This window comes from Prinia subflava, chromosome 10 (genome assembly GCF_021018805.1).
Source record: "Prinia subflava isolate CZ2003 ecotype Zambia chromosome 10, Cam_Psub_1.2, whole genome shotgun sequence".
In the NCBI taxonomy this organism is placed as follows: Eukaryota; Metazoa; Chordata; class Aves; order Passeriformes; family Cisticolidae; genus Prinia; species Prinia subflava.
The window spans coordinates 20,657,711-20,682,447 of NC_086256.1; the positions used below are offsets into that span (position 1 = coordinate 20,657,711).

General features: G+C 39.5%; 1 protein-coding gene across 2 annotated transcripts in view; it reads right to left on the minus strand.

Annotated features, from left to right (window-relative positions):
* VAV3 (vav guanine nucleotide exchange factor 3) overlaps window positions 1-24,737 on the minus strand; it is a 144,280-nt gene that overhangs the window by 35,716 nt on the left and 83,827 nt on the right. For both annotated transcript variants that reach the window (XM_063407648.1, XM_063407647.1), the window contains exons 16-19: window positions 24,545-24,646; window positions 23,350-23,450; window positions 14,718-14,740; window positions 11,995-12,040 (exon numbers count right to left, since the gene is read on the minus strand). In XM_063407648.1, the coding sequence (XP_063263718.1) occupies window positions 11,995-12,040; window positions 14,718-14,740; window positions 23,350-23,450; window positions 24,545-24,646 (272 nt within the window). The remainder of the gene's footprint in view (window positions 1-11,994; window positions 12,041-14,717; window positions 14,741-23,349; window positions 23,451-24,544; window positions 24,647-24,737) is intronic.

The following is a 24,737-nucleotide window of genomic DNA, read 5'->3' on the forward strand; positions in this document are numbered from 1 at the left end:
AATGCAAGAAACTATGTCTAAAAATAAAAGAAATTTCTTGTGCAATTCCAAAATTATGTCTTAGTTTTTATACTCAAACCCAGGGAATTTCTCAAAAGAGAAGGAGGACTCTCTCCGTGACTGCACTGAAAGAAAGCAGAGAGCTAACAAAGTCACTGACTTCCTAATGGTCATTGCCAAAGACTTTTTGAATCATTAAGAGTGAAAATTATTTTTCCTTCACTGACAGACCTTGGTTTCCTCTTCACAGCAGGTTCTCCTCCAAACAAGTGTTAAGGACAAGCTCTTTTGTTTTGTACAATTTTAATGTCAAATATTTATTCAGGCAACTACTCCTTACTTGGAGTTACACAAGCATCTATCCGTGTTAGAGTAAGGGATTTTGGAATTGCTTGGATTGAAAAGAGTCTCAGCACTTCGAACAAGTGTTAGAAACAGCTGAGCACTGAATGTTTCATGGGAATAAACAACGAAGAATAATCAGGTTCAACAACACAGTTTCGATTTGTTTTGACAAAGTAATGAAATCTCATCCTTTTAAATGTAGTCTAGGAGGTAAATTAGGGATACAAACTTTAAAAATCATGTTGCCTCAAAAGTAAGAAGCTTCATTTTTTTTTCATTTTTTTTAATTAAGCAAAATGGAGTTTTGGCATATGAATTAAAAAGTGTGGTACATGTGGTGCTGCTTTTTATAAAAGCATATGGTATGAAGTTTAGCCAGTGGTAATTATCACATCTTTTAATGTGATGCCATAGGAAGGCATGGCATTCTAATTCGTGCATTTGTTCAAACATGCACCTGCCCTGAGGGGCCAACAACTTGCACTGGGCAGATACTACAGATGAACCATGAAGGTGTGCCCAGACAGGAGATTACGTGCAGCACAAGGCTCTGGAAAACAGGGACAAATCTTGGAATATAGAAGTCCATTATTCCACAGAAGTAATTATTTGGAGCTGTACTTTAAATACTAACTTCCCCATGCCCAGGGATAATTCTGCAGCAAGCAGTAAGAGGAAAAAGGCTTGAAAACAGGACCCCCACTTTAGAAACTGAATTTAATACTGCAAAATGTCATTAATCTTGTACAGGACCTAGGCAGTTTTTCTAGTGCTGAGAATTCACAGACTGAATAATTTTAAAAACAACATATAATCCATGAAAATACATATCTATGCCACCTAGAATCTTTCACAGGTATCGTATTTAAAAGCACACATTGCTGAAAATGTGCTGACATTTTATTCATCAAGAATTGCAAAAATAAGAATTCAATTCTCTTTCATGCAATTTCTTTTGTGTTCAGCATTGACTAATAGCATCTGCCTCTAAGATGAAAGGCCTTAGTCTCCCATTTCTGTTACTTACAAGAATTGAATTCTCTGGCAAGAGAAGCATTTTAAATTATTACATAACGTGACAGGGAAGTGGCTGATGCCTGGCAGAGCAGGCAGGTCCCAGCACATGACAAACAATTTTGCCTGCACGCACGCTCTTCACAATGCTGTTTAATCCTTCAGCTTTTCAAGTTAAACACTCTCATGATCTTACACTTCAAGCAATTTTTCTTCTCTGTGGCCTCTATCCTGCTTACAGCAGACACCTCTTTTACTTCTTAACTGATAGTTCTTAGCATACACGCAAAAAAAAATCAGGCCTTATACACCTTGTTTGCATCCAAGCATCAGTAGACAAATCTTGTCAAGAATTATGGACTTATATTAAAGCAATGAAAAGACACCACTGTTTTGGCTGGAACAAATTGCTCTTAAAAAATATGCCTTCTTATTTCTGGTCTATATAGGCTACAGCAAATAAATTATGTTCTTTGAGAAGAGAGAACTTGTTTCCATTACAGAGTATTTGTGCAAAAAAAGTAAAGAAGGATGAATGTGTATTTCACTGTTAACACCACAAAGCAGTTAAAATTGTTTATCCCTAAAGAGTATATACTTGGGATTTTGTTTTTATGTTACACACTTTGCATATTTGAAGTACTGGCCATCTATGAAAACAAATTCTAGACAATCCAAAATGCATCATAGTTTGTGATACCTTCAGCTTTCCCATGGATTTGCGGCATCCCTAGCCTCAATCAGCAGATATACCTAGACAAAGGCGTTCAGACAGGAATGAACGAAAATATGGATATGAAAATATCCACTGAGTATAAAAATATATATCTTACATCTAAGTTTTTACTTTCTTCATTTATGTCAGCCTTTCTTTTCTAGCACAACTAGTATAGGAAAATTTCATGCTATTCTGATACACTGTTTTTCTATACATCCTTTATCAAAGAAAAATATTTTCAATTTTTAGAAAAAAATTTCAGAATAGTTTACAAATTTAAGTAGATTAATTTTCCATGTCTACATATAAATAAGTTCCTAAATTGAAGATTGCTTACATGATGAATAATTAATAAGCTGTAAAAGGATCCTCTTTCAAATGCAAACATGAAAACATACAATAAAAGAATCTGTCACTTGATCTTTGTTGCAAAATCAAGATGTTATTGGTAAATTATCATAGGCAGTAAAGATGAGTATCAAGTTTAGTCCCTGTCAAGACATCAAAGCTGCCATAGTAATCACGCTGCATCTTACATATTTTTGCTTCTTTCCTTCCCTGTCAAGGAAAATATTTGTCTGCACAATAGCGAAGGTTCTCCTTCCATTTTCTGTTTCCAGTCTGAATGTGGATTATATCCTCCAGCAAAGTGTGAGATTTGTTAAGACAGAAACCATACCCAAAAGCAAATCAAGTATGTGGGCTGATATCCCACATCAGTCAGGATGACTTATCTCCCTTATCTCCTCACTGCGGCTGCCACCACTGCCTCCCATGACCAGCTTGCCATTATCTCACTCAAGTTATTTAGCCTGTGACCAGGTGATCCATAGATTCCAAAGAAAGGCAGGAAGGGGACACCTGAGTGGGAAAAAACACCACACCTTGTGGCAACAGCCTGTAGTTACATCAAAGAATCACCAGAGATCCAACTGACACCAGCAGAACACCCAGACTTGGTTCTTCCCCCCCCAAAATACTGCCCTGACAAAGAATGCGACATTGACACTTAAATCCCAGCATTGGCTCTTTGAGCTTAGTTGATCATTCAGTGTTTCTCAGGTGCCTGAGCCTTGTACAGAGCAACACACAATTACAGGGTTTGAATCAATACCAGCAGAAATGGACAAATAGCAAAACCGGCACACAATGACCAGGAGCAGTCAGAGCTTTAAGTCCTCATCATTAAGCCTCATACTCTTTTCCTTTTCAGTCTGTCTTGTCCCCATGATAAAGCAAAAAAAAAAAAGGGGAGGGTGAAAATTATAGGGCAACCTGTAGGGTCTTCTGTAAAGAAGAAATAAAGAAAAATATGTTGTAGAAGATATACCAGCATTAAGTGAATTCCAGTGTACTAAAATGATCCCTGCCAGTCACACGAAGACTGCTACTGCCAGGAGTGTAACCTTGTTCTGGAAAGAAAGCTGTGATCCATACAAGCAGCTTTTGTTATACCATATTTCATGCTATTTGTTGCTGTCAAACCCAATTAAGGAAAAGTTCCAAGAAGAGTAAACACCACGCTCTATTGTCTGAACTAAAAGACAGTTCCTCATGCCCTCACCTCTCCCACATGCCCTATTCCAAACAGGCTGGTTAAAAAATAACCTCTGAGGTTAACGGACTGAGGCACCTTCTGGAGGTATCAGATAATGAAGTTACTTTTTAATTCCCTGTTGCACACTGAAGCTTAAGAAATACAAGTTATAAGAAGAGCAAGACTGAACATGTCTTCTCTTTATTTGCAGGTCAGCAAGAGCGGCAATGAGGGCTGAACTCCAAGTTTTCACTTAATGCCTCAGAAAAGTAATTCACCTTTTTTCCTGCATAAACCACATGTAAGGGTTAAAACTGAATAAACTGATTCTACTGAAAAATCCATCAGATCAGCTTTTATAATGTCACTACTTGAAAATGCTAAGTACCAAATAAATTCAGACATTGCTGATCTGTTAATTATGATCTGCAAGCTATTTCTTAAAACATCACCTATAAAAATAGGTATGATGGAGTGTGAAACAGGTATCATCATAGAGACAACAGATCTCAGAATAATTGCTATGTATTTTAACAATCAGTTTTTCAATATCATAATCTCATTTTATTCTGTACCAACACTAAGAAATAACTTGTGGCAGACACAGAACTAGAAAGACTGACTGCTCTTGGACTTAGAAGCACCCAAACAAGCAAACAGGATGGTCAGACACAGAGAAGAGCTGCTGTATCAGAAGAATAAAGCAGATAATAGCTCTTCAGGCTAAAGAGCATGTGACAGGAGGGGATATGACAGACAACTTAGGAGTGGCACAACAGTGACCAGAGAAAAAGTACTCATTTCCTCATTTATTATTCATTTTCTTGATCTAAAAACATACAGGTGTCAAAGTAATAGGTAGCAGGTTAAAAGCAAACAAAAAAATGTGCTTTATTCACACAACTAATTATGTGAGTGACAGTTAAAGGATGTTGTGAAGATTTTAGACTGGTTTAAAAAGTGGTAATGAAAACACATGGAAAGAAAATTAAGAGCTAAGAAATGAATACAGGTAAGTATTCATACAGGGAAGTACCAGAGCACCTTACCCCAAATTCTATCCTTCAGCATCCATTTAACTGGCCACTGCTGAAGGGATCCTGGGCTAGCTTGGCCTGCAGCCTAACTCAGCCTCATTGTTCCCTCTCTGGGAATCTCAAAGTGGTGAGCAGATTAAAAACTCTCCTGAAGAGCAGCATCAGTTTCTCAGGCTCTTGCCTCTGGCCTCTTCTACCAAGCTTTAAAACCTTCCTCAGGCAAAAGGCAGAGGCAGTTTTGGGAGCTGCTCTTGTGTGAATTTTCAGCAGTCTTTTTTCTCCCATGGGATGGCTGCTTTCAATTTTACAATGTTTCCCAAATTCTTTGTGTGAGAATTACTTTGAAGTAGTGATCAAATACTGATTTAGTTAAATGAGTGAGCCACAAAAAAAGAAACCATATGCTTTAGAGTACTGTTAAAATTCAGTTGCTTTTGACTATTTTTAATCATTCATTGCCTTATTATCTTTGTTTTGCCTTCTGAGAATTACAGCACCCTGAAGATTAAAATCAGATATGAAAATAGATGGGAAAATGCAATATTCCTCTTGAAGATTAATAAGAGATTTTGTAAGTCCCAATAAACTTTACCAAATATCAAGCAATTCCCTTCCAAGGGAATTCCAATTCACTTACCAAGGTCAGTAAAGGCAAATTTGGGCCATATAGGTGCTGGCACAGATCTCTTTTTTTTTTAATAGCACTATACTATTTTTGTGTATGTTTAAAATACAAAACAGTGTAATTTTTTGCTTCTTGTATGCCCATTTTGTCCACCTCTTCCTGATCTTTTCCTTTTTTCTTCCTGACAACTTCCTTGCAGTTATATCTAAACAGTGATATTTTGATTAAATAGTTGATGCTGAGTGCTTTTTATGCAGAAAAAGAGAAAGATACTGAAGGATTTTTAATCCACCTCAGTTAAAAAATTATGTTAGTATATGGCTACGCATGTATTGAACACCATTATTTCTCTACAAGAAAGATAAAATGTTAATTGCTTAAGATATAGAGAGAGTCCCAAAAACACATACAATAAGACAAAAGAGTTTAAATCACTCAACTACAAACTAATCTTGCAATCCAACCAGACAAGGATGAAAGAGTTTGACAAAATAAATACATTTCACCCTTTGGCATCTGGGTCTTCTGATGTTTAATTAAAAGAAAAGGCTAAAGGCTATGTTCTTCGCTGAATGTCAGCTCACTGCTGAGATGCCAAGGGGACAGGCACCTTTCAAACACCTCTCCTCAACAGGAATGTAAAAATAATTCTAATTTAAAATAAAACAACCCAAATAAAAGTCATTGAACTGCATTTGAAATGCTTCATTGGAAGACAGAACTCTGCTTCGCCTTCCAGAAACGCATTAGTGGAAAATTTCTTGGTGCAAAACATTAGACATGTCTTTTCTTGCAATACAACAAAGATGAATTTATTTTGTAAAGCACTGTAGAGGGAAAAAAAAAGGCAAAGGTCTTGAATGTAATATGTATTTTTAATAAATATGTGAGATAAATTAATTTGATTTCACAAATTAGGCCACACAATTCAGTGTATCTCTGAATTCACTGTGTTGAGGCCCAGCTGAGAGAAGCTGTCCCATGCCACGGGACCACAAAGGAATTCACTGACTCTGGTCCCAAACCAACCCCATCTCAGCCACTGGATGTAAAACGTGCTCCAACACGTCTATCAATGCCAAGAGATGGCCAGGTTAGAGCTGCAATCAAAGGCCCTCCAAGAACTCCAAGATCCCACACGTGTCAGTGAGCAGCACCACATCTCTCCTGCCAAGGAGCGTTCTCTGCAGCAAGTGTGCTCAAAGCTGCCCCATTAAACCAGTCCTGACCTGCAATTCCTGTGCTCCACAAGGACTCCTAGAGACACGTACTGGATACATTACAGGTACCTTGAACAAAGTGCTGAGATGCTGTGTAGAAAAGGAAGTATCCATAACTGAATAAAACCCAGCCAAAAGTTAAAAGTGTGCCACGTATACATAAAATCAAATCTCATTTTCAGTTCTGTAGCTTGCTTAAAACATTACCATTCAGAGAAGTCTTAAGTTACTTAGTAAATCTAATGCTCCCCAAACATTTGAAAAGACCTCAAACTTTGTCAAACAACGATTTCTTCACTAGAGGAAGTTCCATGAAACATTTCTCTTTGCTCCAGTATTCCTTCTGGCTTCCCTCAATTTAATTTACAGTCACACTCATTTTGTCCAGCCATTGAAACACATCACTTTGTTCCATGTTAAAGCTTGAAAGACCACCATATGTATATTCTAGTACTTGAGGGATTGCTATTCACTCCTACCTTTTGTTTACAGGAAATATAATTAAATAACAGTATTAAATGTATATTAAAAACACCATCAATGATTTCTTGATTCTATACACAGGAATCCCTTTACCAAAGCAAAAAGATGCTACTTGGTCTAATTTATCCTGATGAAGACAATCCTAATAAGGAGAACCTATCAATGACATCAGTCAACTCGTTATGAAATACTGGGGGCTTGTTTAATGCTTTGGTGGTTTTTTTGGTAAACTTTTTTCTGTAGCTTAAAAGCAAGATAAATTCTTGTTCCCAACACGGATACTGACAGCCAGTTTGTTAGTACTGGGCCACCAACACCACAGCCACAATCCCAGGTAGCTGCTGCCACTGTTGAAGTGGAGCAATGAATTCCTGAATGCCTGTTTCCAGCACTGGGCTTCACGATGCAGAAGGTTCTCTTTTCTCATCCATGGTATTCTCTGTACTGGGCTGAATGAGAACGACAACAGTCAAACAGCACTGCTAAGGATGTGCCTGGATAGCTCAATAAAACAAGAAAATGAGTGACATGCTTCAAATTCTTAGTTAAAGAGTAGTTTTATCTATAACAACTGCATACCTGGCAAAGACTTATCTGCTGGTTGGGATATCCCAGCATTTGAGTTTGAGCCAGATTTTGCTTTTGGCTGGGCATATGTTTGGAGTGGCACTGAAATGGAAGTCTGAGTTAGACTTGCACATCATAGAGCACACTGTGAAAGAATTTGTTGAAATATCTCACAGTCTAGCATGCTTCATTCTTAACTGGAAAGGAAATTTGAACTGCCAATATGACACTATCCCCTAATTTTTCGCCAAAGACAAGATGCAAATGCTACCACACTACACAAACACCTGAATATTGTTTCACTGCTTACTAATCACACACCTATAACAATGACACAACCTAGTTAAAAGATCCCAAAAACCAATTTCAACAAAATATGAAGCACAAAGTAGCTTATTTCCCACTACAGCTACTGAAATAATCATATCTCCAGTATTGTACTTCTCCCTACACAGATTGCTGTTGTTGTTTGTTTAATGCATATACTTCAGACCATAAACCCAGTGACTGTCTTCAGATCCTGTGGGGTATTTTATAATCTGGGTAAAACCAGTATTAGAAGATTCAAAAAGCAAGTATAGACCAGACATCAACCAGAAATACAAATACCTCTTTTAAAACCATTATTTGAACTTTGAATTCCTGGGCTGAAAAATACATTTGCCCAAGCTATTGCATTGACTTGCTAGTATTGTGTCCCTCCACTCCAAAAAACTCAGACAATATTTTACTTTCTGTGAAGGGAAAAATATTGTTTCTGGCCCTTGGTTCAGAACTGAGGTTTTCTAATCTTAAATCCTTGCTTATAAAGAAATCAGCTGCTTAAGAAGTCAGAGCATGCTCAGCAGTGATCTTTCACAGATCAGATTTTGAGTTTAATCTACAATGAATCTTGACTATAGGGCTTCTAGTGTTCTATTTTTACCAAGTTTATCCTTCTGATACGAAATATACTTTCACACTTCTAGATATTAAAATTCTAATGTTTATATTAGCAGAAGTGTTTAGGGTAAAACCAGTTTCAAAAACACTAAGCTGTGAATCTATCATATTTAGAGTCCTTATACAGTAAAAAAAAAGCACACATACACTGTACTATTTCAATAGCTGAAAAAAACCAGTAATTTTTACTCATACTAAAATAAATACAAAATTATTTCCATTAAAAACACTGATCAGAATGCATCATCCTTCTTAAGAATTCACACAATAATTTGTGCTTATTAATATCCATATGAATGCTTCGTGTGCCATTTAAGCCAACAGTGCAAATCCCATGTTTAAACATATTCCCTACACGAGAATAAAATGTCATATAATTATCATTTCACCTGCCCATTCTATGCAAAAACTGACACCAGTCTGATCACTCTCAAATGTATTTAAGCAGAATCATGTTGTTCTACAGACCAAATTTTCCCTGGATTTATAGCTGCAGCTGTATTCACTGGTTCATTTCGTCAATGGCTTTTATATCTCCTGCTTAATCCAAAGAAAGGTTATTTAAAACCTGTCCCACTAAAACTTAGTAGATGAAGTAATTCAGGGGGCTCTCTGCAACTGGACTGCAGGCTGAAGGCCTAGTGCACAGTGTAAAGTCAAAGCCATATTTTGCAGGATTTCCAGTCTTTTCTTCACCTGTACAGTTTCTGCACACTTTTTTTGTACACGCGTTTTTCTCATGACTGCATTCATTCCATGGGAATTTCTCTGCCTCATCATCCATTTTTTTCCTTCTACACTTCTTTCTTATTCAGCATAAAGCAAATCTCGATGAAAAAACTGTCATTGTCAAAACTTTTAACCCAGCTTCAAAGAAAAACAAATGAAAAAGCCATAAACTAACTTATTGCTTTTAGGGTACTTCAGCTAGATGGTTCCTTCAACAATGAGCTTTACCAGCAGGAGACACGATATTTAATCCAGTATCCTCACATTGTTTTGTTTAGATCATCCTTCAACTTGCACTACTTCTCATTAAATTCAAATGATTTTTCATTTGGGGGAAAGCTGTGCCAGCAAAAGTTGAATTTGACTCTAAGCATAAAAAGAGAAGCACCAATGCATTAACTTGAGCGTGCTAGTCATTATTCTTTACTAAAATGGCCAATACAGACATAACAGAACAACCTTGACAAGCTGCAATCCAAAATGTTTGTATTTACTGGTGGTATCAAACTCCATCAGTATTTAGTCACTGCAGGTGCTAGTCATTGTGTCTGCTCCCAAACCTGGCCCCTGTGCTTCAGCACCGTCACATCACCGGCAGCAGCACAGGCTGCAGCAGCAGCAGCCCGAACCTTCTAAAGACAAAGCAGTCTGGGCAGTCAACCTTTGGACCACCTCCCTCAGCAAAAAGAGCATCCTGGTGCTCAGCCTCCAGAACTTCACATGGCAGTGCTCTTGGAAAGCTCTGAGGCTTGGGGCTGTAATGTATGCCTGACCTGACTGATCTCCTCCAAGTGCTGCCCTCTGCACAGCATCTGTCTCTCGAGGCAACGCGCAATCTGACGAGCAGCAGTACTTAGATTATGCAGCATAGATGCCAGGAGTTTGCCAAAGACTTTAAAAGTTATACCCACCGAGTTACAGGAGGACACAGAATGCCTACCCTGACAAAATGCAAAACAAAAAGTTCTTTTCATTTGAAAACTGACAGTACATGTACAGAGCACATTAGTATGTAGTATATTTCTCATTATTATTTATTTAAAACCTTTAAAATGTCAGAAGCAATTCTGTATGGAGTCTTCTAGAGCCATGTCTCTAATAAAGGGACTCATGCAAACGTTCTGCATTTCTTTTGGCTTTCAAAAATATTATGAGGACTGAGAACTTCACTCCATAACAAGATTATCCCAACAATTCAAAGAACTGCTCTGTGTAAGTAAATGGACAAGGCACGGGGCAAGCAGAACTGTATTTCAGGCATTGGCTATATGCAGCTTTCAAAAACCTACTTAATTCAACTACTTGTGGTGATTTCAATGGTACTTAGTTCTTCAATAAAAACTACTTTTAAAGTATCCTTGTGTATAAAGAGCCTGCAAATACTTCTATCAGACTTCAACAGCAAGTCAAATCACCAGTATACTCAAAAGGTTCTCAAAGCTAAATTACTTGACCTTCTATGCCTCTATCTGAGACAGCTGTGTTTAAAGGCACTGAACCTATAAGGACCATTCTGCAAGCACACGATTACACTTCACTGCAACATGCACCAATGAATGGGAAGAACTCAGTCCTGTTAGCAAACACTTGGAAGAAATCATCCCCTTCTGCATTATTTAATTCTACCTTTGATGTTTTCCCCTCTGACTGTATTAATTTTCAGAGTTACAGGGTGCTCATTTTTTCTCTCATGACTGCAGCCATCACGACACACAGAACAATTTCTAGAATCTGGAAGCAGGTTTATTTTGCTGCAGGGAGCAAAGTGACGATACGTGTTCCAGAACATGTCAAAGGTACGTGAGTAAGAAAGGTGTGGTCTGCTTCAGCTAGTTACAACATTTAGATTTTCCAAGCCAAGGCAGCTGCAATGCTAGTGGCACAACCAGCATTCCTACTTTTTGAAAAGTGCTTCGCTCTGCCAGGCTATAATGTGGTGTACAGAATTGCCATCCTGCTTAATGTTTAACTCCAACTATTCTCAGATGTCCACATCTAGAAATATTTAATAATCCACAGCTTACTTGTATTCCAAATAATATCTGCATAACAAATCTCCAGTAATTAGACTGTACAAGAAACATAAAGGAGAGAAATGTAATTACTGCAAAAAATGACACTAAAAATATCACACAGTTACACTGAAAAACATTGAATATTTTATACAGACACACAATGGGTCTCCAGAGGAAATGTTCACCCACTTGAGTACACAACCTATAACCAAGCATTTAATTTTCTTAAGGGCTGCTGCTGCCATGACTCCACAGAAGCATCTACTATAAACTAATAGAAAAAATAAAATCACTTTGAAATCCAACATAAAAGTGCAATTGGTTTATGCCTTTCAGAAAAGCAACTCATACAGTTAAGCACTGAGCAGCACTACACGTAAGAGATGAGAATACCCACAACTTGAAGACTTAGAACGTGAGCTTGATAAGCAAATGTCTGCTATTCATCCCTTAGTTATTTCTTTTAAAACTACACAAGGGTGGGTCATATTAACTGAAAGCCCAGAGGCATTTTGTTGTTCAAATAGAACTGGAGCTCTACTTAAAGAAAAAACAAGGGAAAAAATAAATGAGAGTTCAGCCAGCTGACCTTATCTTTGAAATCACAAACAGAGCAATCGCTTTAGACCTTCATGACTTCAGCAGTCCAGGTCTCAGCATTGTGTGCATGGCAATAGCATTCACAATGCAACTTAACAAAGAAACTTACAGCTTTCTTACTCTTTTTATTTAATGTTCAAGTATTAAAGTCATGACACAAACCTGGATCCACATGTCTAGAGCTTCTTCTAATTCCATTTGTTCGTTTCTGCAGAGCAAAAATAAGAATCAAGGATATGAATAAACATGTTTGCATGGAAGCTCATTGCAATCCTTTCATTCCCACAATCTACTAGGCAAAGCTGGTTTTCTTAAGTTATTTCCCCCAACCACCAACACAATTATCTTTATCTTATAGCAAGATCGCACTTTGAAAAATATTCTTACTAATGTTGATAGCTTTTTCATATATCCCATTTTTCTGACACAAGGCTGAAAGAGACTCAGTCCATAGAAGGTCTGTTCGTACATCAATATTTTTTGATACTAAGAACAAATGTATTTTTGAATAATTTATAAAAAGGATATGAGAAAAACATGCAGTCTGGCATTATCTGCCCCAGATAAACCAACACAAAAGTCAAAGCCACTTGCATTGTTTTAATAAGTTAGAAACTAACTATTTCTACTTTAAACTTAAGGTAACTACAATTTCCTTATGGAATGTCCAATTTTCTTACTTTCTGGGCAAGTATTTAAACATATTTAGTAACTTGCCTGTCTCTCTAAAATTGGAGGAATCAGAGCTGCGTGAAATCCGAAACTCTCTGGCAAGACTCAGATTATTTCAATTTCTTTCCTATATTTTAGACACTAAGACACTTACTATGGATCCCTGGAAATTTCAACGTGAAATAATGCATATCTGCGAACTACTCATCTGCTTTTGCAAACTTGTTTTATCTGGTAACTTGCATGATGGTTCATGCATTTATTTACTTTTTAATCAAACCAAGCAGAGAAAGGCATGTTGCATAACAAAGGGAACAATTAGGTTGCTCTGATTTACTTGCCGTTGATATAAGATGATGCAGGACACACACCAAGGCAAGCCAGAAAGCAATAACCTGAGGCATAACCAAATTACCAAGCCCTGTAACAGGCAAGCAAAATCAAAAGCTTGGTTTGAAAATAGCTTTCAAACTCTTGAGTCCTTGGACATATTCTCTCTGTACCCCACAAGTTTAATTAAAGAAAGGATACAAGTTTTGCTTCGTCTGTAGTGGATAGAATAAAAATTTAAAGCTGCTGCCACAATGAAGATAATATAGTACTGGATAAAAGCAAAATGCTCAACTATATCCTATATTGGTTTTTATAGATGGAAGACACGTTACTGATAGGATTGATGCAGATTGGTGAGCAGCCACAGATTTGCACAAGAAAGGGAAAGGGGCAGGACTCAGACAATTACAAAGGGAGATAGAAATGCGTAATAAAAACAACAGAGATTGTGACAACTCAAGTCATATGCACCAAAGCTGGAAAACAGTTTTAAGGAAATAGTTCTCGAGCTGCATGAAAACGTGCTCAATACCCTTAAACATACTGAATTACCAGTAGATTCTTTACTGGTGTGAAACCTAAATCCATGTTTTCCAAAATGGCCATTCCTCATCCATGCTTAAGTTTTCTTCTGCACAGAGAGAATTAAAGCAGGCACTTAAATAGGAGTCTTGGTAAAAATTATTGCAATCCTGATGAAGGCATCAGGCAAATGGGCCATGCTGTGATTCCCATAGAGCGCCCTTCCTCAGCACATCTGTCAAGGCAGAGACATGAAAAGCTGGGCAGCACCTGGCCAGAGGCATGGCTGAGGATGCAGGGAGGAGAGCAGGCAGGGGCAGGGGCTGGGCACACACACCCCTCTCCACTGCCAGAGCTCCCGTCACCACAAGATTCCCCTGCAGGATCCCAGGAGCAGGAGCCCACCTGGGGCCCATATCCCAGGAGCTCACCAGAGGGTGCAGAGCTGCCCTCACCCAGCCCCACTGCTGGGGTTACAGGGACACCCAAACAGCTCAAAGATCAGAGAGCTCAGACGTGGTCAGCCCTGCACACAGCAGCCATATCAGCAATAACATCCTCCCATTGCCCCTCTCAGCAGCATCATCAAACACAGCCGTGCTCATGGAGAGCATTTATACTCACATGCTGTTCATAACTGGCATGACATCTAAGCAATTACTGTAAACCTCTATAAACCTCTGATCTAAAATAGATGCTAGAAACTATTATGCTCTAGGTCTGATATGCTGCCTCTCTTTTGTCAGACGGGACAGACAAAACCCAGCTGCTGTGCCCTTTGGTGCTTCAGTGAAGAGGCCCCAGGAGCTGGCCAAAAAATAACCCAGCTTGCAGCCATCCTAGGCTGACAGCAAGCTACACTATGTGCACCACAGCAACTCCTCTGTTCAGGTCCCGTTCTAGCATTCCCTCCAGACTACATGAACTGCACACCCCAGGACACCCCTGCAACCGCAGTCTTTTCACATAAAGAGGCAAACACTGCCCCACCAATCCTTCATCACTCCACAGTTCTCTGGCATGGCAGAGGAAAAGAAAAGAATACTTTTAACTCTATAGCCAGATTTTGTCTAAGAACAGTAAGGATCTAATCACCAGTTGTGAAGCAAGGTATGTGTTCTTACCTGTAGCTTAAAAAAGCGTCTCCACCCCATTCAGTGCTCTCAACACTGTCATTTTGCTGCAAGTTTAATGCCCATTTTGAGCAGAAGACATTCATATTTAATCAAGAATACCTTGTTGCTTAGACAGTTTGAAGAAGAAAGACATACCTTCTCCATCAGCATGTACACAGAGCAATAAGGAGCTCTTATGTCACCAACAAAACAAATATCATATGCAAAAGAACGAATCCTTACCTCGTGTTTCACGTTTCCGTGTTCTGAAACATAAGTAAAAATGGGCATTATTGTTGATTGCAAATTGTGCACCTTTTACAGAGCAATCTCAGCCTGCGCTGCGTGTTGTTACAGAGAGCCCCGCTGCCTGCTCTGCCCCTGCTGTGCCCCGGCTCAGTGCAGCCGCCCCGGAGCCGGGCGGGCCGGGCGCGTTGTGCAAACCCCGCCGCGCTCCGGCGCTCATTGGCCCCGCCGGGCTGCGCCCAGGCCGGGGCCGCCCGCGGCTGCGGGCACCTGCACACTGCGGGCAGGCCGGGACAGCGCACCTGACAGCCTGAGAACACCGCAGCTCGGCAAATACCGCCCCGGTGGGAACTCACAGCTATCCACCGGGCATTGCAACGCCAGTTCACGCCTTTTTTCCTCTCGTCTTTTCACAATGTGACAAGGTGTATCAAGGTTAAATATATACCTTTAGCTGCAAAGTGTTCTGTGTTTCACGTCCACCACTGCATTACTAACTCAGCATTGCATTAGTATACCAGAGACTGATGCCACTGCTGCTTTATTTACTTTTACTAGAAATTTTATGGGACTACTTAAAACTTGGGGAGAAAATCCTGTGGGCCATCAGACTGCATGAAGCCAGTACCACTTCAGCACACATCACAAAAGGCACAAGAGAAGATCTTTTTCACGTGTCCTTTGACTGTCTAATCGGATAGCAGACTTTTGGGTGGGTGCCTTACCAAAGCACACACAGCTGTATTTGCCTGTGTGAGCCTCTCGCACTCCACACCTGCTGATGCCCAGCACAAGCTGCATGTGCCCGCTCCTCTGTGTACTTCAGGACACTGGAAAACTCCTACTGTAACAACTTCTGAACAGGAAGGCATATCCACAGTAAAACAAATAACAACCTTTAACTGCAAAGTTCCCTTTTGTTCCACGAAGAAAGGCTCCATTAAGCAGCGGAGTGTGGCAAAACAAAGCCCCCGGCGTGCCGAGGCCAAGCCCGGCACGGCCCCCGGGAGCGCGGGCACGGCCCCCGGGAGCGCGGGCACGGCCCCCGGCGGAGCGCGGGCACGGCCCCCGGCGGAGCGCGGGCACGGCCCCCGGCGGAGCGCGGGCACGGCCCCCGGCGGAGCGCGGGCACGGCCCCCGGCGGAGCGCGGGCACGGCCCCCGGCGGAGCGCGGGCACGGCCCCCGGCGGAGCGCGGGCACGGCCCCCGGCGGAGCGCGGGCACGGCCCCCGGCGGAGCGCGGGCACGGCCCCCGGCGGAGCGCGGGCACGGCCCCCGGCGGAGCGCGGGCACGGCCCCCGGCGGAGCGCGGGCACGGCCCCCGGCGGAGCGCGGGCACGGGCCCCGGCGGAGCGCGGGCACGGGCCCCGGCGGAGCGCGGGCACGGGCCCCGGGAGCGCACAGCCACCGCGCCAGCCGCAGAGGGCACTCCTGCCATCAGACCCTCTGCACAAGCATCAGCTGGCATTTGCAGAGTGAGCTAAGAGAAGAAGAAGAAGCCCGCCCAAAGCAGGAGATGCAGGGAGTCTGCTGAGGTTTTTTTAAGCAGCCTGAGGGAATTAGTTGCCCAAGTGAGGCTGAAATTCAGTATCATTTTGGTATTTCACAATCTGGCAGGCCTTTCAGAATTTTTGCCAAAATCTGAGGAAAACCTCATCTTTTGAATGTTTGATCTCAGCATTATGAATGACTTCAAATGAAGAGAAGTCATATAAGGTAAAGCAGTTGCAAAGGAGACCAAAACTTCAAAGCTAGACTTAGGGGTTTTCTTTCTTTTTTTATATTCTGAAAACTTACATTTATTTCAACAGATCATTTACCAAAAAAGCTGAAACGGAAATGTTGTTCTATCCTCCAATGGGAATAAATGAATCTGATTTTTAAACGTTGCTGTTGAATATTATTTTTACCTCTAGAAAATATCCCAAATCCAACTAGATGAATGAGCCCAATCTGGTGATCAGAGCATCCCAAAGGTTTTTATAATAAATAATTAGAAAATTCAGTGATTAAACTTCAATAAATAAAAAACTGGGTTCAAAGAAACCACTATATAAAAAGATAAAAAAATATTCCTGATAATTCATGTAAAATAAACTTCATTAAAAGGGAAGTGAGGGATCTGGATTAAAAAGAAAACCAACACTGATGGACCAAAATGCCATTTTTGGCTTTAATGATAACACTTCAGTAACAGAAAAAAATACAGTATCTGTATTTCCATCTAAAAGCCTACTAAAAAATTAAGGCTTCTCTTGTTATTTCATTACAGTTTAAATATGCCTGTATTTCAGAATATTCTGTATGGAAATATTTCTATCATGTCCTCATGAAAGATCTGTTCTCCTAACATTACACAAGTGAAAGACTAAAAAAACCTTCATATCTATTTTTAGGGGAAAAAAAAACAAACCACCAAACAGAAAAAAAAAAAAAAAAAAAAAGTAATGTCTGAGGATATCTACCAGCAGACATTTTACACATAATAACTTGAATTCAAGTTCCTGCTCACCACCTGTGTGCCAATGAAATCACCAAGTGAGTCCTCAGTTCTGACAGCCACTTAATTAATGGCATAGTTCAGCACAGGTTTGGGGTTTTTCTTGTTTATTCACTGAGGCCATATTACCATTGGGTCACATTTTGATAATTATATTTTACTACAGAAGCAAGAGGAGCAGCAGCTGGCCTCAGTAAGTGAAGGAACACATCTCAGAAAATGGGAATAAGCTGCTCTTCAGGGATGCAACAGAGCAGCTGGATTTACATGCTAACTAAATGGAGAGTAAATAAAAAGTATATGTAATAAGCTACTCACCTTTCCATTTTAAAACAAAACTCAAAATATTTAAAATGCGGGAACTATAAACTAAGGAGCTGTGGGACTACAGGTTCCTTCCCAGTCATTCAGCCAGCCATTACTCAATCAGAACAAAATTAGAAATGTGACCCAGATGTACCACACTGCAGGACCCAAAGAAATATCAAGCGCCCTAACTAGCTTTTGTTCAGGTTGAGCAAGAATCATTAGTTATGCAATACAGCTCAACCTCTGCTGCAGTTTTTTAAAAAGTGGTGTAACTCCAATGAACTTTGTGAGATTTGAGCATTTACTTGTCAATTCAGTTGACATGAGAGGTTTGGAGGAGAGCCAGCAACTCTGCAGCTATTGATTAAGTCAGCAAAAACGTAAACAGTGAAAGCTGCTGGTTTCTTTTGAGATGTCAAGACCACAGGCTCTTCATGCATAATCTCTAATGTGCTGTAGCAAGCAATTAGGACATGAACAGCATGGACTGTATCATTGGGCATGATGAATAAAAGCAATTCTAAATTTAACCCATTCATATGCCAGCACTGTATTTTAAGTTCATCTCACAGCTGAAGAAACTTCTTTTCCATCTAAAGAAATATAGTACCTTTTCAAGTGAAACTATCCAAATGAGAAAGAAATCATGCATAAATTAAGATTTACTATAAAAATGACCAGCTAATGTTTTTCTAATCTGTTTATGACCTGATGTAACACGCCCTTAACATTCCCTGGGAAAAGCAATATAAAGAAGAAAATTCTGTGGGTTTGGCACTATATTTAAAATATTCAAAACACTTTCAGATTCTAGAATCATTGGAGGTTTCTCTAATTGAAATATTCAATAGTCAGTAGAACCAGCAACCATTTGCCTGAGAATTCTTAATTCAACATAATTTGATGGACTTGGAAAAATTCCAATCTGGAAATAAAAATGAATTCATTCTGCTGGTTTAGACGAGGAAACAGACTGGAGTTCTTCAGTGTGTTCTGAGCAGAGTGATACTGGTTTACCAATCCTAAGAGGCCTCTGAAGAAATTGCAAGGGCCACAGAACAGTCTGTACCATAGCAGTGGGATACAGCTTCTCCCTTGGGCTACTAAAGGTGTGTCTTAGTCGTGCTTGCTTACCCAAGGCCCCAGTCTTAACATTCTCAGACACAAACCCTCCCAGCCAGAGGGAGAGCATCACCAGATGAGTGAAATTGCTCAGTGCCATGAAATAAGATACAGGAATGCAGCTGAGAAGCCAGGAGATGTAACAGGGGAGAGGAGATGCCCTCACAGCCAGCAGAGAAAACACTACACGTCTTTATAAATGACCTGCCAGAGAAATATGTGCATACATTTTCTAATCCCTGTGTTGAAGGATTTCACACAGCCTGTTTAAGATCGTGCAATCAGACTCAAAGGAGTTCATCAGAACATTAGCAAGGATTCTAAATCACAGATAGATTAAGTGATAGGGCAGAAAAGTAAAATATATGAAAATGTAGAGGACTATTTGGGGATGTACGGGACAGCATTTTAGGGGGGAAAATACCTGTTAAATCAATAATGACAGAAACAAGCACAGAAGATTCAACCAGCACTGCTGATTTACAGCAGCAAGGGCAGGAACAGCAACCAAAAAAACCCAAGGGCTAAATGCAAACATTTTGTTCTGTTTATTAATTCAACTGATTAACTCTACATCTTTTATCATTAAAATTTCTACAATCTGCTGAACTGGCTTTCTTTGAAGCAAAACATCTAAAGAACTGGCATATGTTTGTGTATAAGGCACAGCACGAGAACACAGCAATTTATCTTCAGATTTTGTCCATGTTTCTCTCATAAGTGTATCATCTAAATCTGACACTTAATAATTCTGTCATTCAAAAGGTTTCATCTATCTTTGGATGTCGGTCTTTTGAATTTTCACAAAGTGCAACTTGGAATGAAATTTAAAAAGATTTAATCCACTCAGGAAAGTTCTAAGCATCATTTCAGAAAGGCTGGCAAAAACATGTGCTCATGGTCTATAAAGAAAAAAGAATCTTAAACTTTACAAAACCAGAAAATTCTGAGGAAAATTCAAATGCCTTTGAGAAACCTAATGGCATATTCCCATTGCAATGCTTTGAACTCTGATCACCTTTTTTCAAATAAGCCTCTAGAAGTACAAGAGGTCTACAGAATAGAAATGAAAATTATTTGAAACATAGAAAAAAACACACTTATAAAAAGATCATTAAAAATTTGAAACTGTTCCATTTAGAGAATATACTATTAAGAAGTCAAAATAATTTATCATAGAGAAGCAATCAGTTAGAATTTCTCTCAAAAGCCCAAAGTCACATGTTCACAGAGAACTCACTGTTCTAACACTCTGAAATGCAGTGAGATATTTCCAAATAGGGAAGCCATGCAAAAGCAGTAACAAGATGTAAAAACTCTTCAAACACCAAAAAAGAAAGGAAGAATTTTTAACAGGATGAAGCAAGAGGCATAATTCCTGGACATTGTCTACCACACAGAGGATTTGCACTTTGCTGTGAAGCATCTGGAATGGCATTGGCAGAATGACAGAACACCAGATTAAACAGAAAAAATATATATCTACATGCATATAGATATATATTCCATGTCTATAGCCATAACTAATTACACGTGACTGGGGAATAATAATGTTCAGTTTCCTCAAAGGATGATTCAGTTTCATATGCATTATACCCTGTGAAAAACGCTGTAACAGTCCCCTAGAAAAAAACGTGGGGAGAAAAAAACTAAACCAACAAAACAATCCACCAAACACAGCAATACAATAAGTCCTCCAGGCATTTTGCTGCTGTACAAGCCTTTGCTCATTCCACAGGAGCAGCTAATTACACTGCTAAAAATATTATATTTATCATAAATTAATTTCTCTAAATATTTCAAAAGAAAAGTATTCAAAATTTAAACCATCAGAACTTTGTGCCTATAGAGCATACTTCTTCCATAAAATGCTGTAAAAATGCTGAATTTTACATTATATCTTTATGTCTGCATGCCTTTAATAACATTTCATAACTTAGCAGGCATGAAAGATAACTTATGGGAGATCTCATTTCTCAGCATAACTCTGGAATAGTTAAAGGACAGCTCCAAAAAATAATTCAAGTTTCACTAATCAATATTTCAGAGAGCCTGAATTGTCTCATCCCTTTCTGGCTCACACAGGGAAGCAGGTACTGGTAAAACTCCTCCTTAAACCTTTCCTGGCTTTGTGCACATTATGAATGGCCAGCACCGCTCAATCAACATTTCTTTCTTTAAAAAGGCAAAGAGTAAAAGTGGAAAACAGTAGAGAAAAACCTGAGGATTTCCTTTCCTACTCACTGACCAAAGCCCCTTTACCAGGAGGGGGGATGACATTTTCAGCTAAGTAAGCAAAACCCCTTGTCCTCTCCATGCCCATTGTGTGATGAAGCCAGGGGAAGAGCTGCAGTTCAGAGCTGGTGTCTGCAGATCTGACCACAGAGCAGACTAAGGAAAGGCCCAGCTCAGCAGCTCCTGTCCTGCTCCTCCTGAGCAGGCAGGACACACAACTCCCCTGCCTTGTATGGGAGCCACAGCAATCAGGCAGTCCTTGCATAGAAGAAATAACAGACTGAGAAGAGAAAGTAAAGTTTGAAGAGAGGACAGAGGGCTGAACACCTGGATGTAACCAAAGCACGTAACAAAAAAGGATCTTAGCAATACAGTTGCTTGCATTTTCAGTACAGTGTAATTCTACAAACATCACGAAGATGATTTAAAGTAAAATACAAAATACTATTCTGCTACTTTGAATTTTTAAAATGATAATTTATTCCACTTATAAAGAAGGAGGAATATAATTTGTTGTTACTGTTACTTTGTTCTCTCTAACAAGTCTACAGCATTGCTTAAGTATGCAGGAAAATTAAAAGAAATCAGACCTTTTGTTATCTACGCATTTATGGTCATTCTTACTGACGCATGTTGCACCATATGTGTCCACAGATATTTACAGAGGAACAAAAAGACAAGCTCCTGCCTCCTGGGGTGCCAGCTATCCAATTAAAATAAAAACTATGGAAGTGATTAAAAGAAAAGGAACAAGACAAAGAAAAAAAGTAGAAGTAGGGGTGGTTTATAACACAGAAGACAGTTCTTCTGTAAAGAACAATATGTGTTTGTTTTTCCACTCTATTAATTGGAAGTAATTGCTTTAAAACATTCCATTTTTAAGATAATTTTAAATATTTATTTTCCTTAGAATATCTGCAGGAGGTTCTGTGAAAAGCCTGTGTTCCAGAAAGGGTTCCAGTCACAAACACTGTGATTGCTTATATGGTTCTCAGATGTCCAAAAGATTATTTGTAAAGAGTTCAGACTTGGAGGATAGCATGGAATATCTCCACTACAGAAAAGCAGCTGAGAAAAAAAAGTTTACTGACTACAGCAAAAGTCAGTGCCAGCCAGCCTGTTGATTTCCTGGAATATTGGGACAGGTAATTAGCACAGAGAGCCAAAAGCCAAGTAGAAATCAGAAGTAATGCACACAGGGACAAAGACAGAAACAAGCTTATACAATGTTGAAAGGAACAACAAGCCAGAGTCAGAATCTGGAGCAACAGCTTAGTAAAGAGCAGTGGATGAGGGTATCATGTAATTCAAAAGTGAGAGAGAGAGCATCTCTGCAACAGCACTTTATCAAGATTGTAGAGACTAATGTCAAAAGAAAATAACCCAAGGGAAGAGGTTGCAGTAGCAACTGTAAAGTATGTGAGACATGAGAAACTTCACAAATTACTATGAAATAATTCTGAAAAGGAATGCAAAGATTTTAGAGAATTGAGAATAACTAAAAACTTCCCCAATATCTAAAACTCCACTTTCCAGAAATCATCATGTGCTCCCAAAGGCTTTTCTTTTTTAAGCACAACAGCAATTGAAAATAATTAGAAAAAAGAACAGTGGAGAATCTGGACAGAGGGAAGAGTCAGAAATATCACTGGGATTACATGACTGTGGGAACTGTGTATGAACTCACTGCCACCAACAGAGCAGGTACAGGGAAGGGAAGGGTGGCCAGTGATGGGGGCTAACACTGACCATCAGCAGTGGGAGAAGATGTCAGAAAGGTATTTACAGGTATAATACTGAGCAGAAAAGAAGATGTCAAATTGTTGGAGTTATTTGTGGGAGGCCAAATGGTAGCTGAAATCAAAAGATTCCTTAAGGTCCCAAAGAGTGGAACAACAGGGGAAGTGCAAAGTGACAATGGCCAGGGAAGAAATTCACAGAGCAATTGATTAAAAGAAGAAAAAAATAGTTCTTAGGAGTGGGAAATAAAGCCATCAATCACCTTTTTGTGAATATTGTGAGTGGACAGAAACCATGGAAACCAAAGAGATGAAAGAGGAAGCTGAGGCAACACAAACAGCTTTAGGAACTGAGAGGAAAATATGAAAATTGACATAGACATAAAGGGAGAAGCACAAGGATGATAGATGGTGTGCTGTACTGTAGCTGTTACATATGAGCAGTCCACTACTGAAATGAGAGCAATTCCTTGTTGTATATGACATTGACAGAGAAATTTGGTTTAACCTGTAACAGTTCTCTCCTGCTTTGGAACATTTCAATTTAGTAGCAATAAAAATCCCTATGAATCCTAAATGTAATTCTAATTGTGCTTATAAATGGTAGTTTCACAAGTATGCACGTTACAATAAACACAAATTAGAGGTAAATTAAACCTTAATTATATCTAGCAAGTTTTATGTCCTAATTAAAAATGGTATTCTAACAATAAAAATGACTTACCACCTAAATTAGCCCTTCCACAATTGTCTAGTCTTCCTAAACATTCTTTGTGTGCTCCAGCTCCACACTTAGAACATAAATAGCCTTGATAAAATGTTCCCCTGTAAAATAAAATTAGGTAGTGATACATTGGAGGTGACAAATTCCACACATAAAGGACATAAGAGACATGGCAGAAGGTATTAGAAGTCATTTGTTGTTCTGCATAAAGATAGTCCTTAAAGGCTTGAGAAAAAGTGACAACTGACAAACAAGCAGCTCATTTGCTTTCTGTCACTACTAGCCATTTAAAAATCACAACCAGGCAGTTCTTTCAGACTCCTAGTAGAATAAAACCTCCTTTTCAATGTAATCCAAAGCTACTTTGGAACAGTACACTTGAAATTGTACCCTTATGAATCTCTCCTATTACAGATCTACACTTCATCAGTTCAAGAGAGTTATAAGTTTGAATGTGTATTTAAGCATTAAGTCATTCTTAGGCTATATGGTGAATAGTCTTAACTTTAAATTTGTTCATTTTTTAAAAACATGTATCAGGACACTTTTCAGGTCATATTGGGAGCTGCTAATTGTTCTAAATGTCTCTGTTGCACAAGGTGGCCCTTGGGTGGCCCATGGAGAGCCAGGCAGCGTGCTGGGGGCTGTGTCCTGAATGCATGAGAGCTGCTCCTCAGCAACAGCAGCTGGGGCACACCCAGCAGCTCAGCTACACTGCTCCAAAGCCAGCAATCAGCCCTTCTGACTTTGAAGTTTAGAAGGTCTGCACCATTGCTCATAGTTACTTAGACCTTATTGCAATGAGGGGAAAAAGAAAAAAATTGGAAAAAAAAAAGTCTCTGAAAATTCAGGTCAGTCTGACTAGTCAGGAAAAACATTGTTAAGGGAAGAAAAAATGTATGACAAGGAGGAACATAACTAAAGTTCATTTATCCCATGCCTGTGCTTAACAAAGGCACTACCCGTGCTCAAATGCCCTTGCTAAAATGCTGTGGCTGCATTTTTCAGAACATCAACAACATGCAGCACAGAATCATAGAAGGGTTTGGGTTGGAAGGGACCTTAAAGATTAACCAAATTCTCTGCCATGGAAAGGGACACCTTCCACTAGACCAGGATGCTCAAAGCCCATCCAGCCTGACCTGGCAGGGGCAGGGAACAGGGAGACCACCACCCAAAAAAACCTTTACAATACCTCAAAAGCATCTGACAGACTTTGCAGGATGTCACCCGACTGAAGGTATGCATTTTGAACTCATGAAAGCTTGTGTCTGCATAGTCTGGCCGGATGTTTGACCTAAAATCAAAATTTGAAAACATGTATTAAATGAAATCCAGAACATGAGGCAATATTCACAGCAGGAAATCTTAATCCACAAACAACTAGC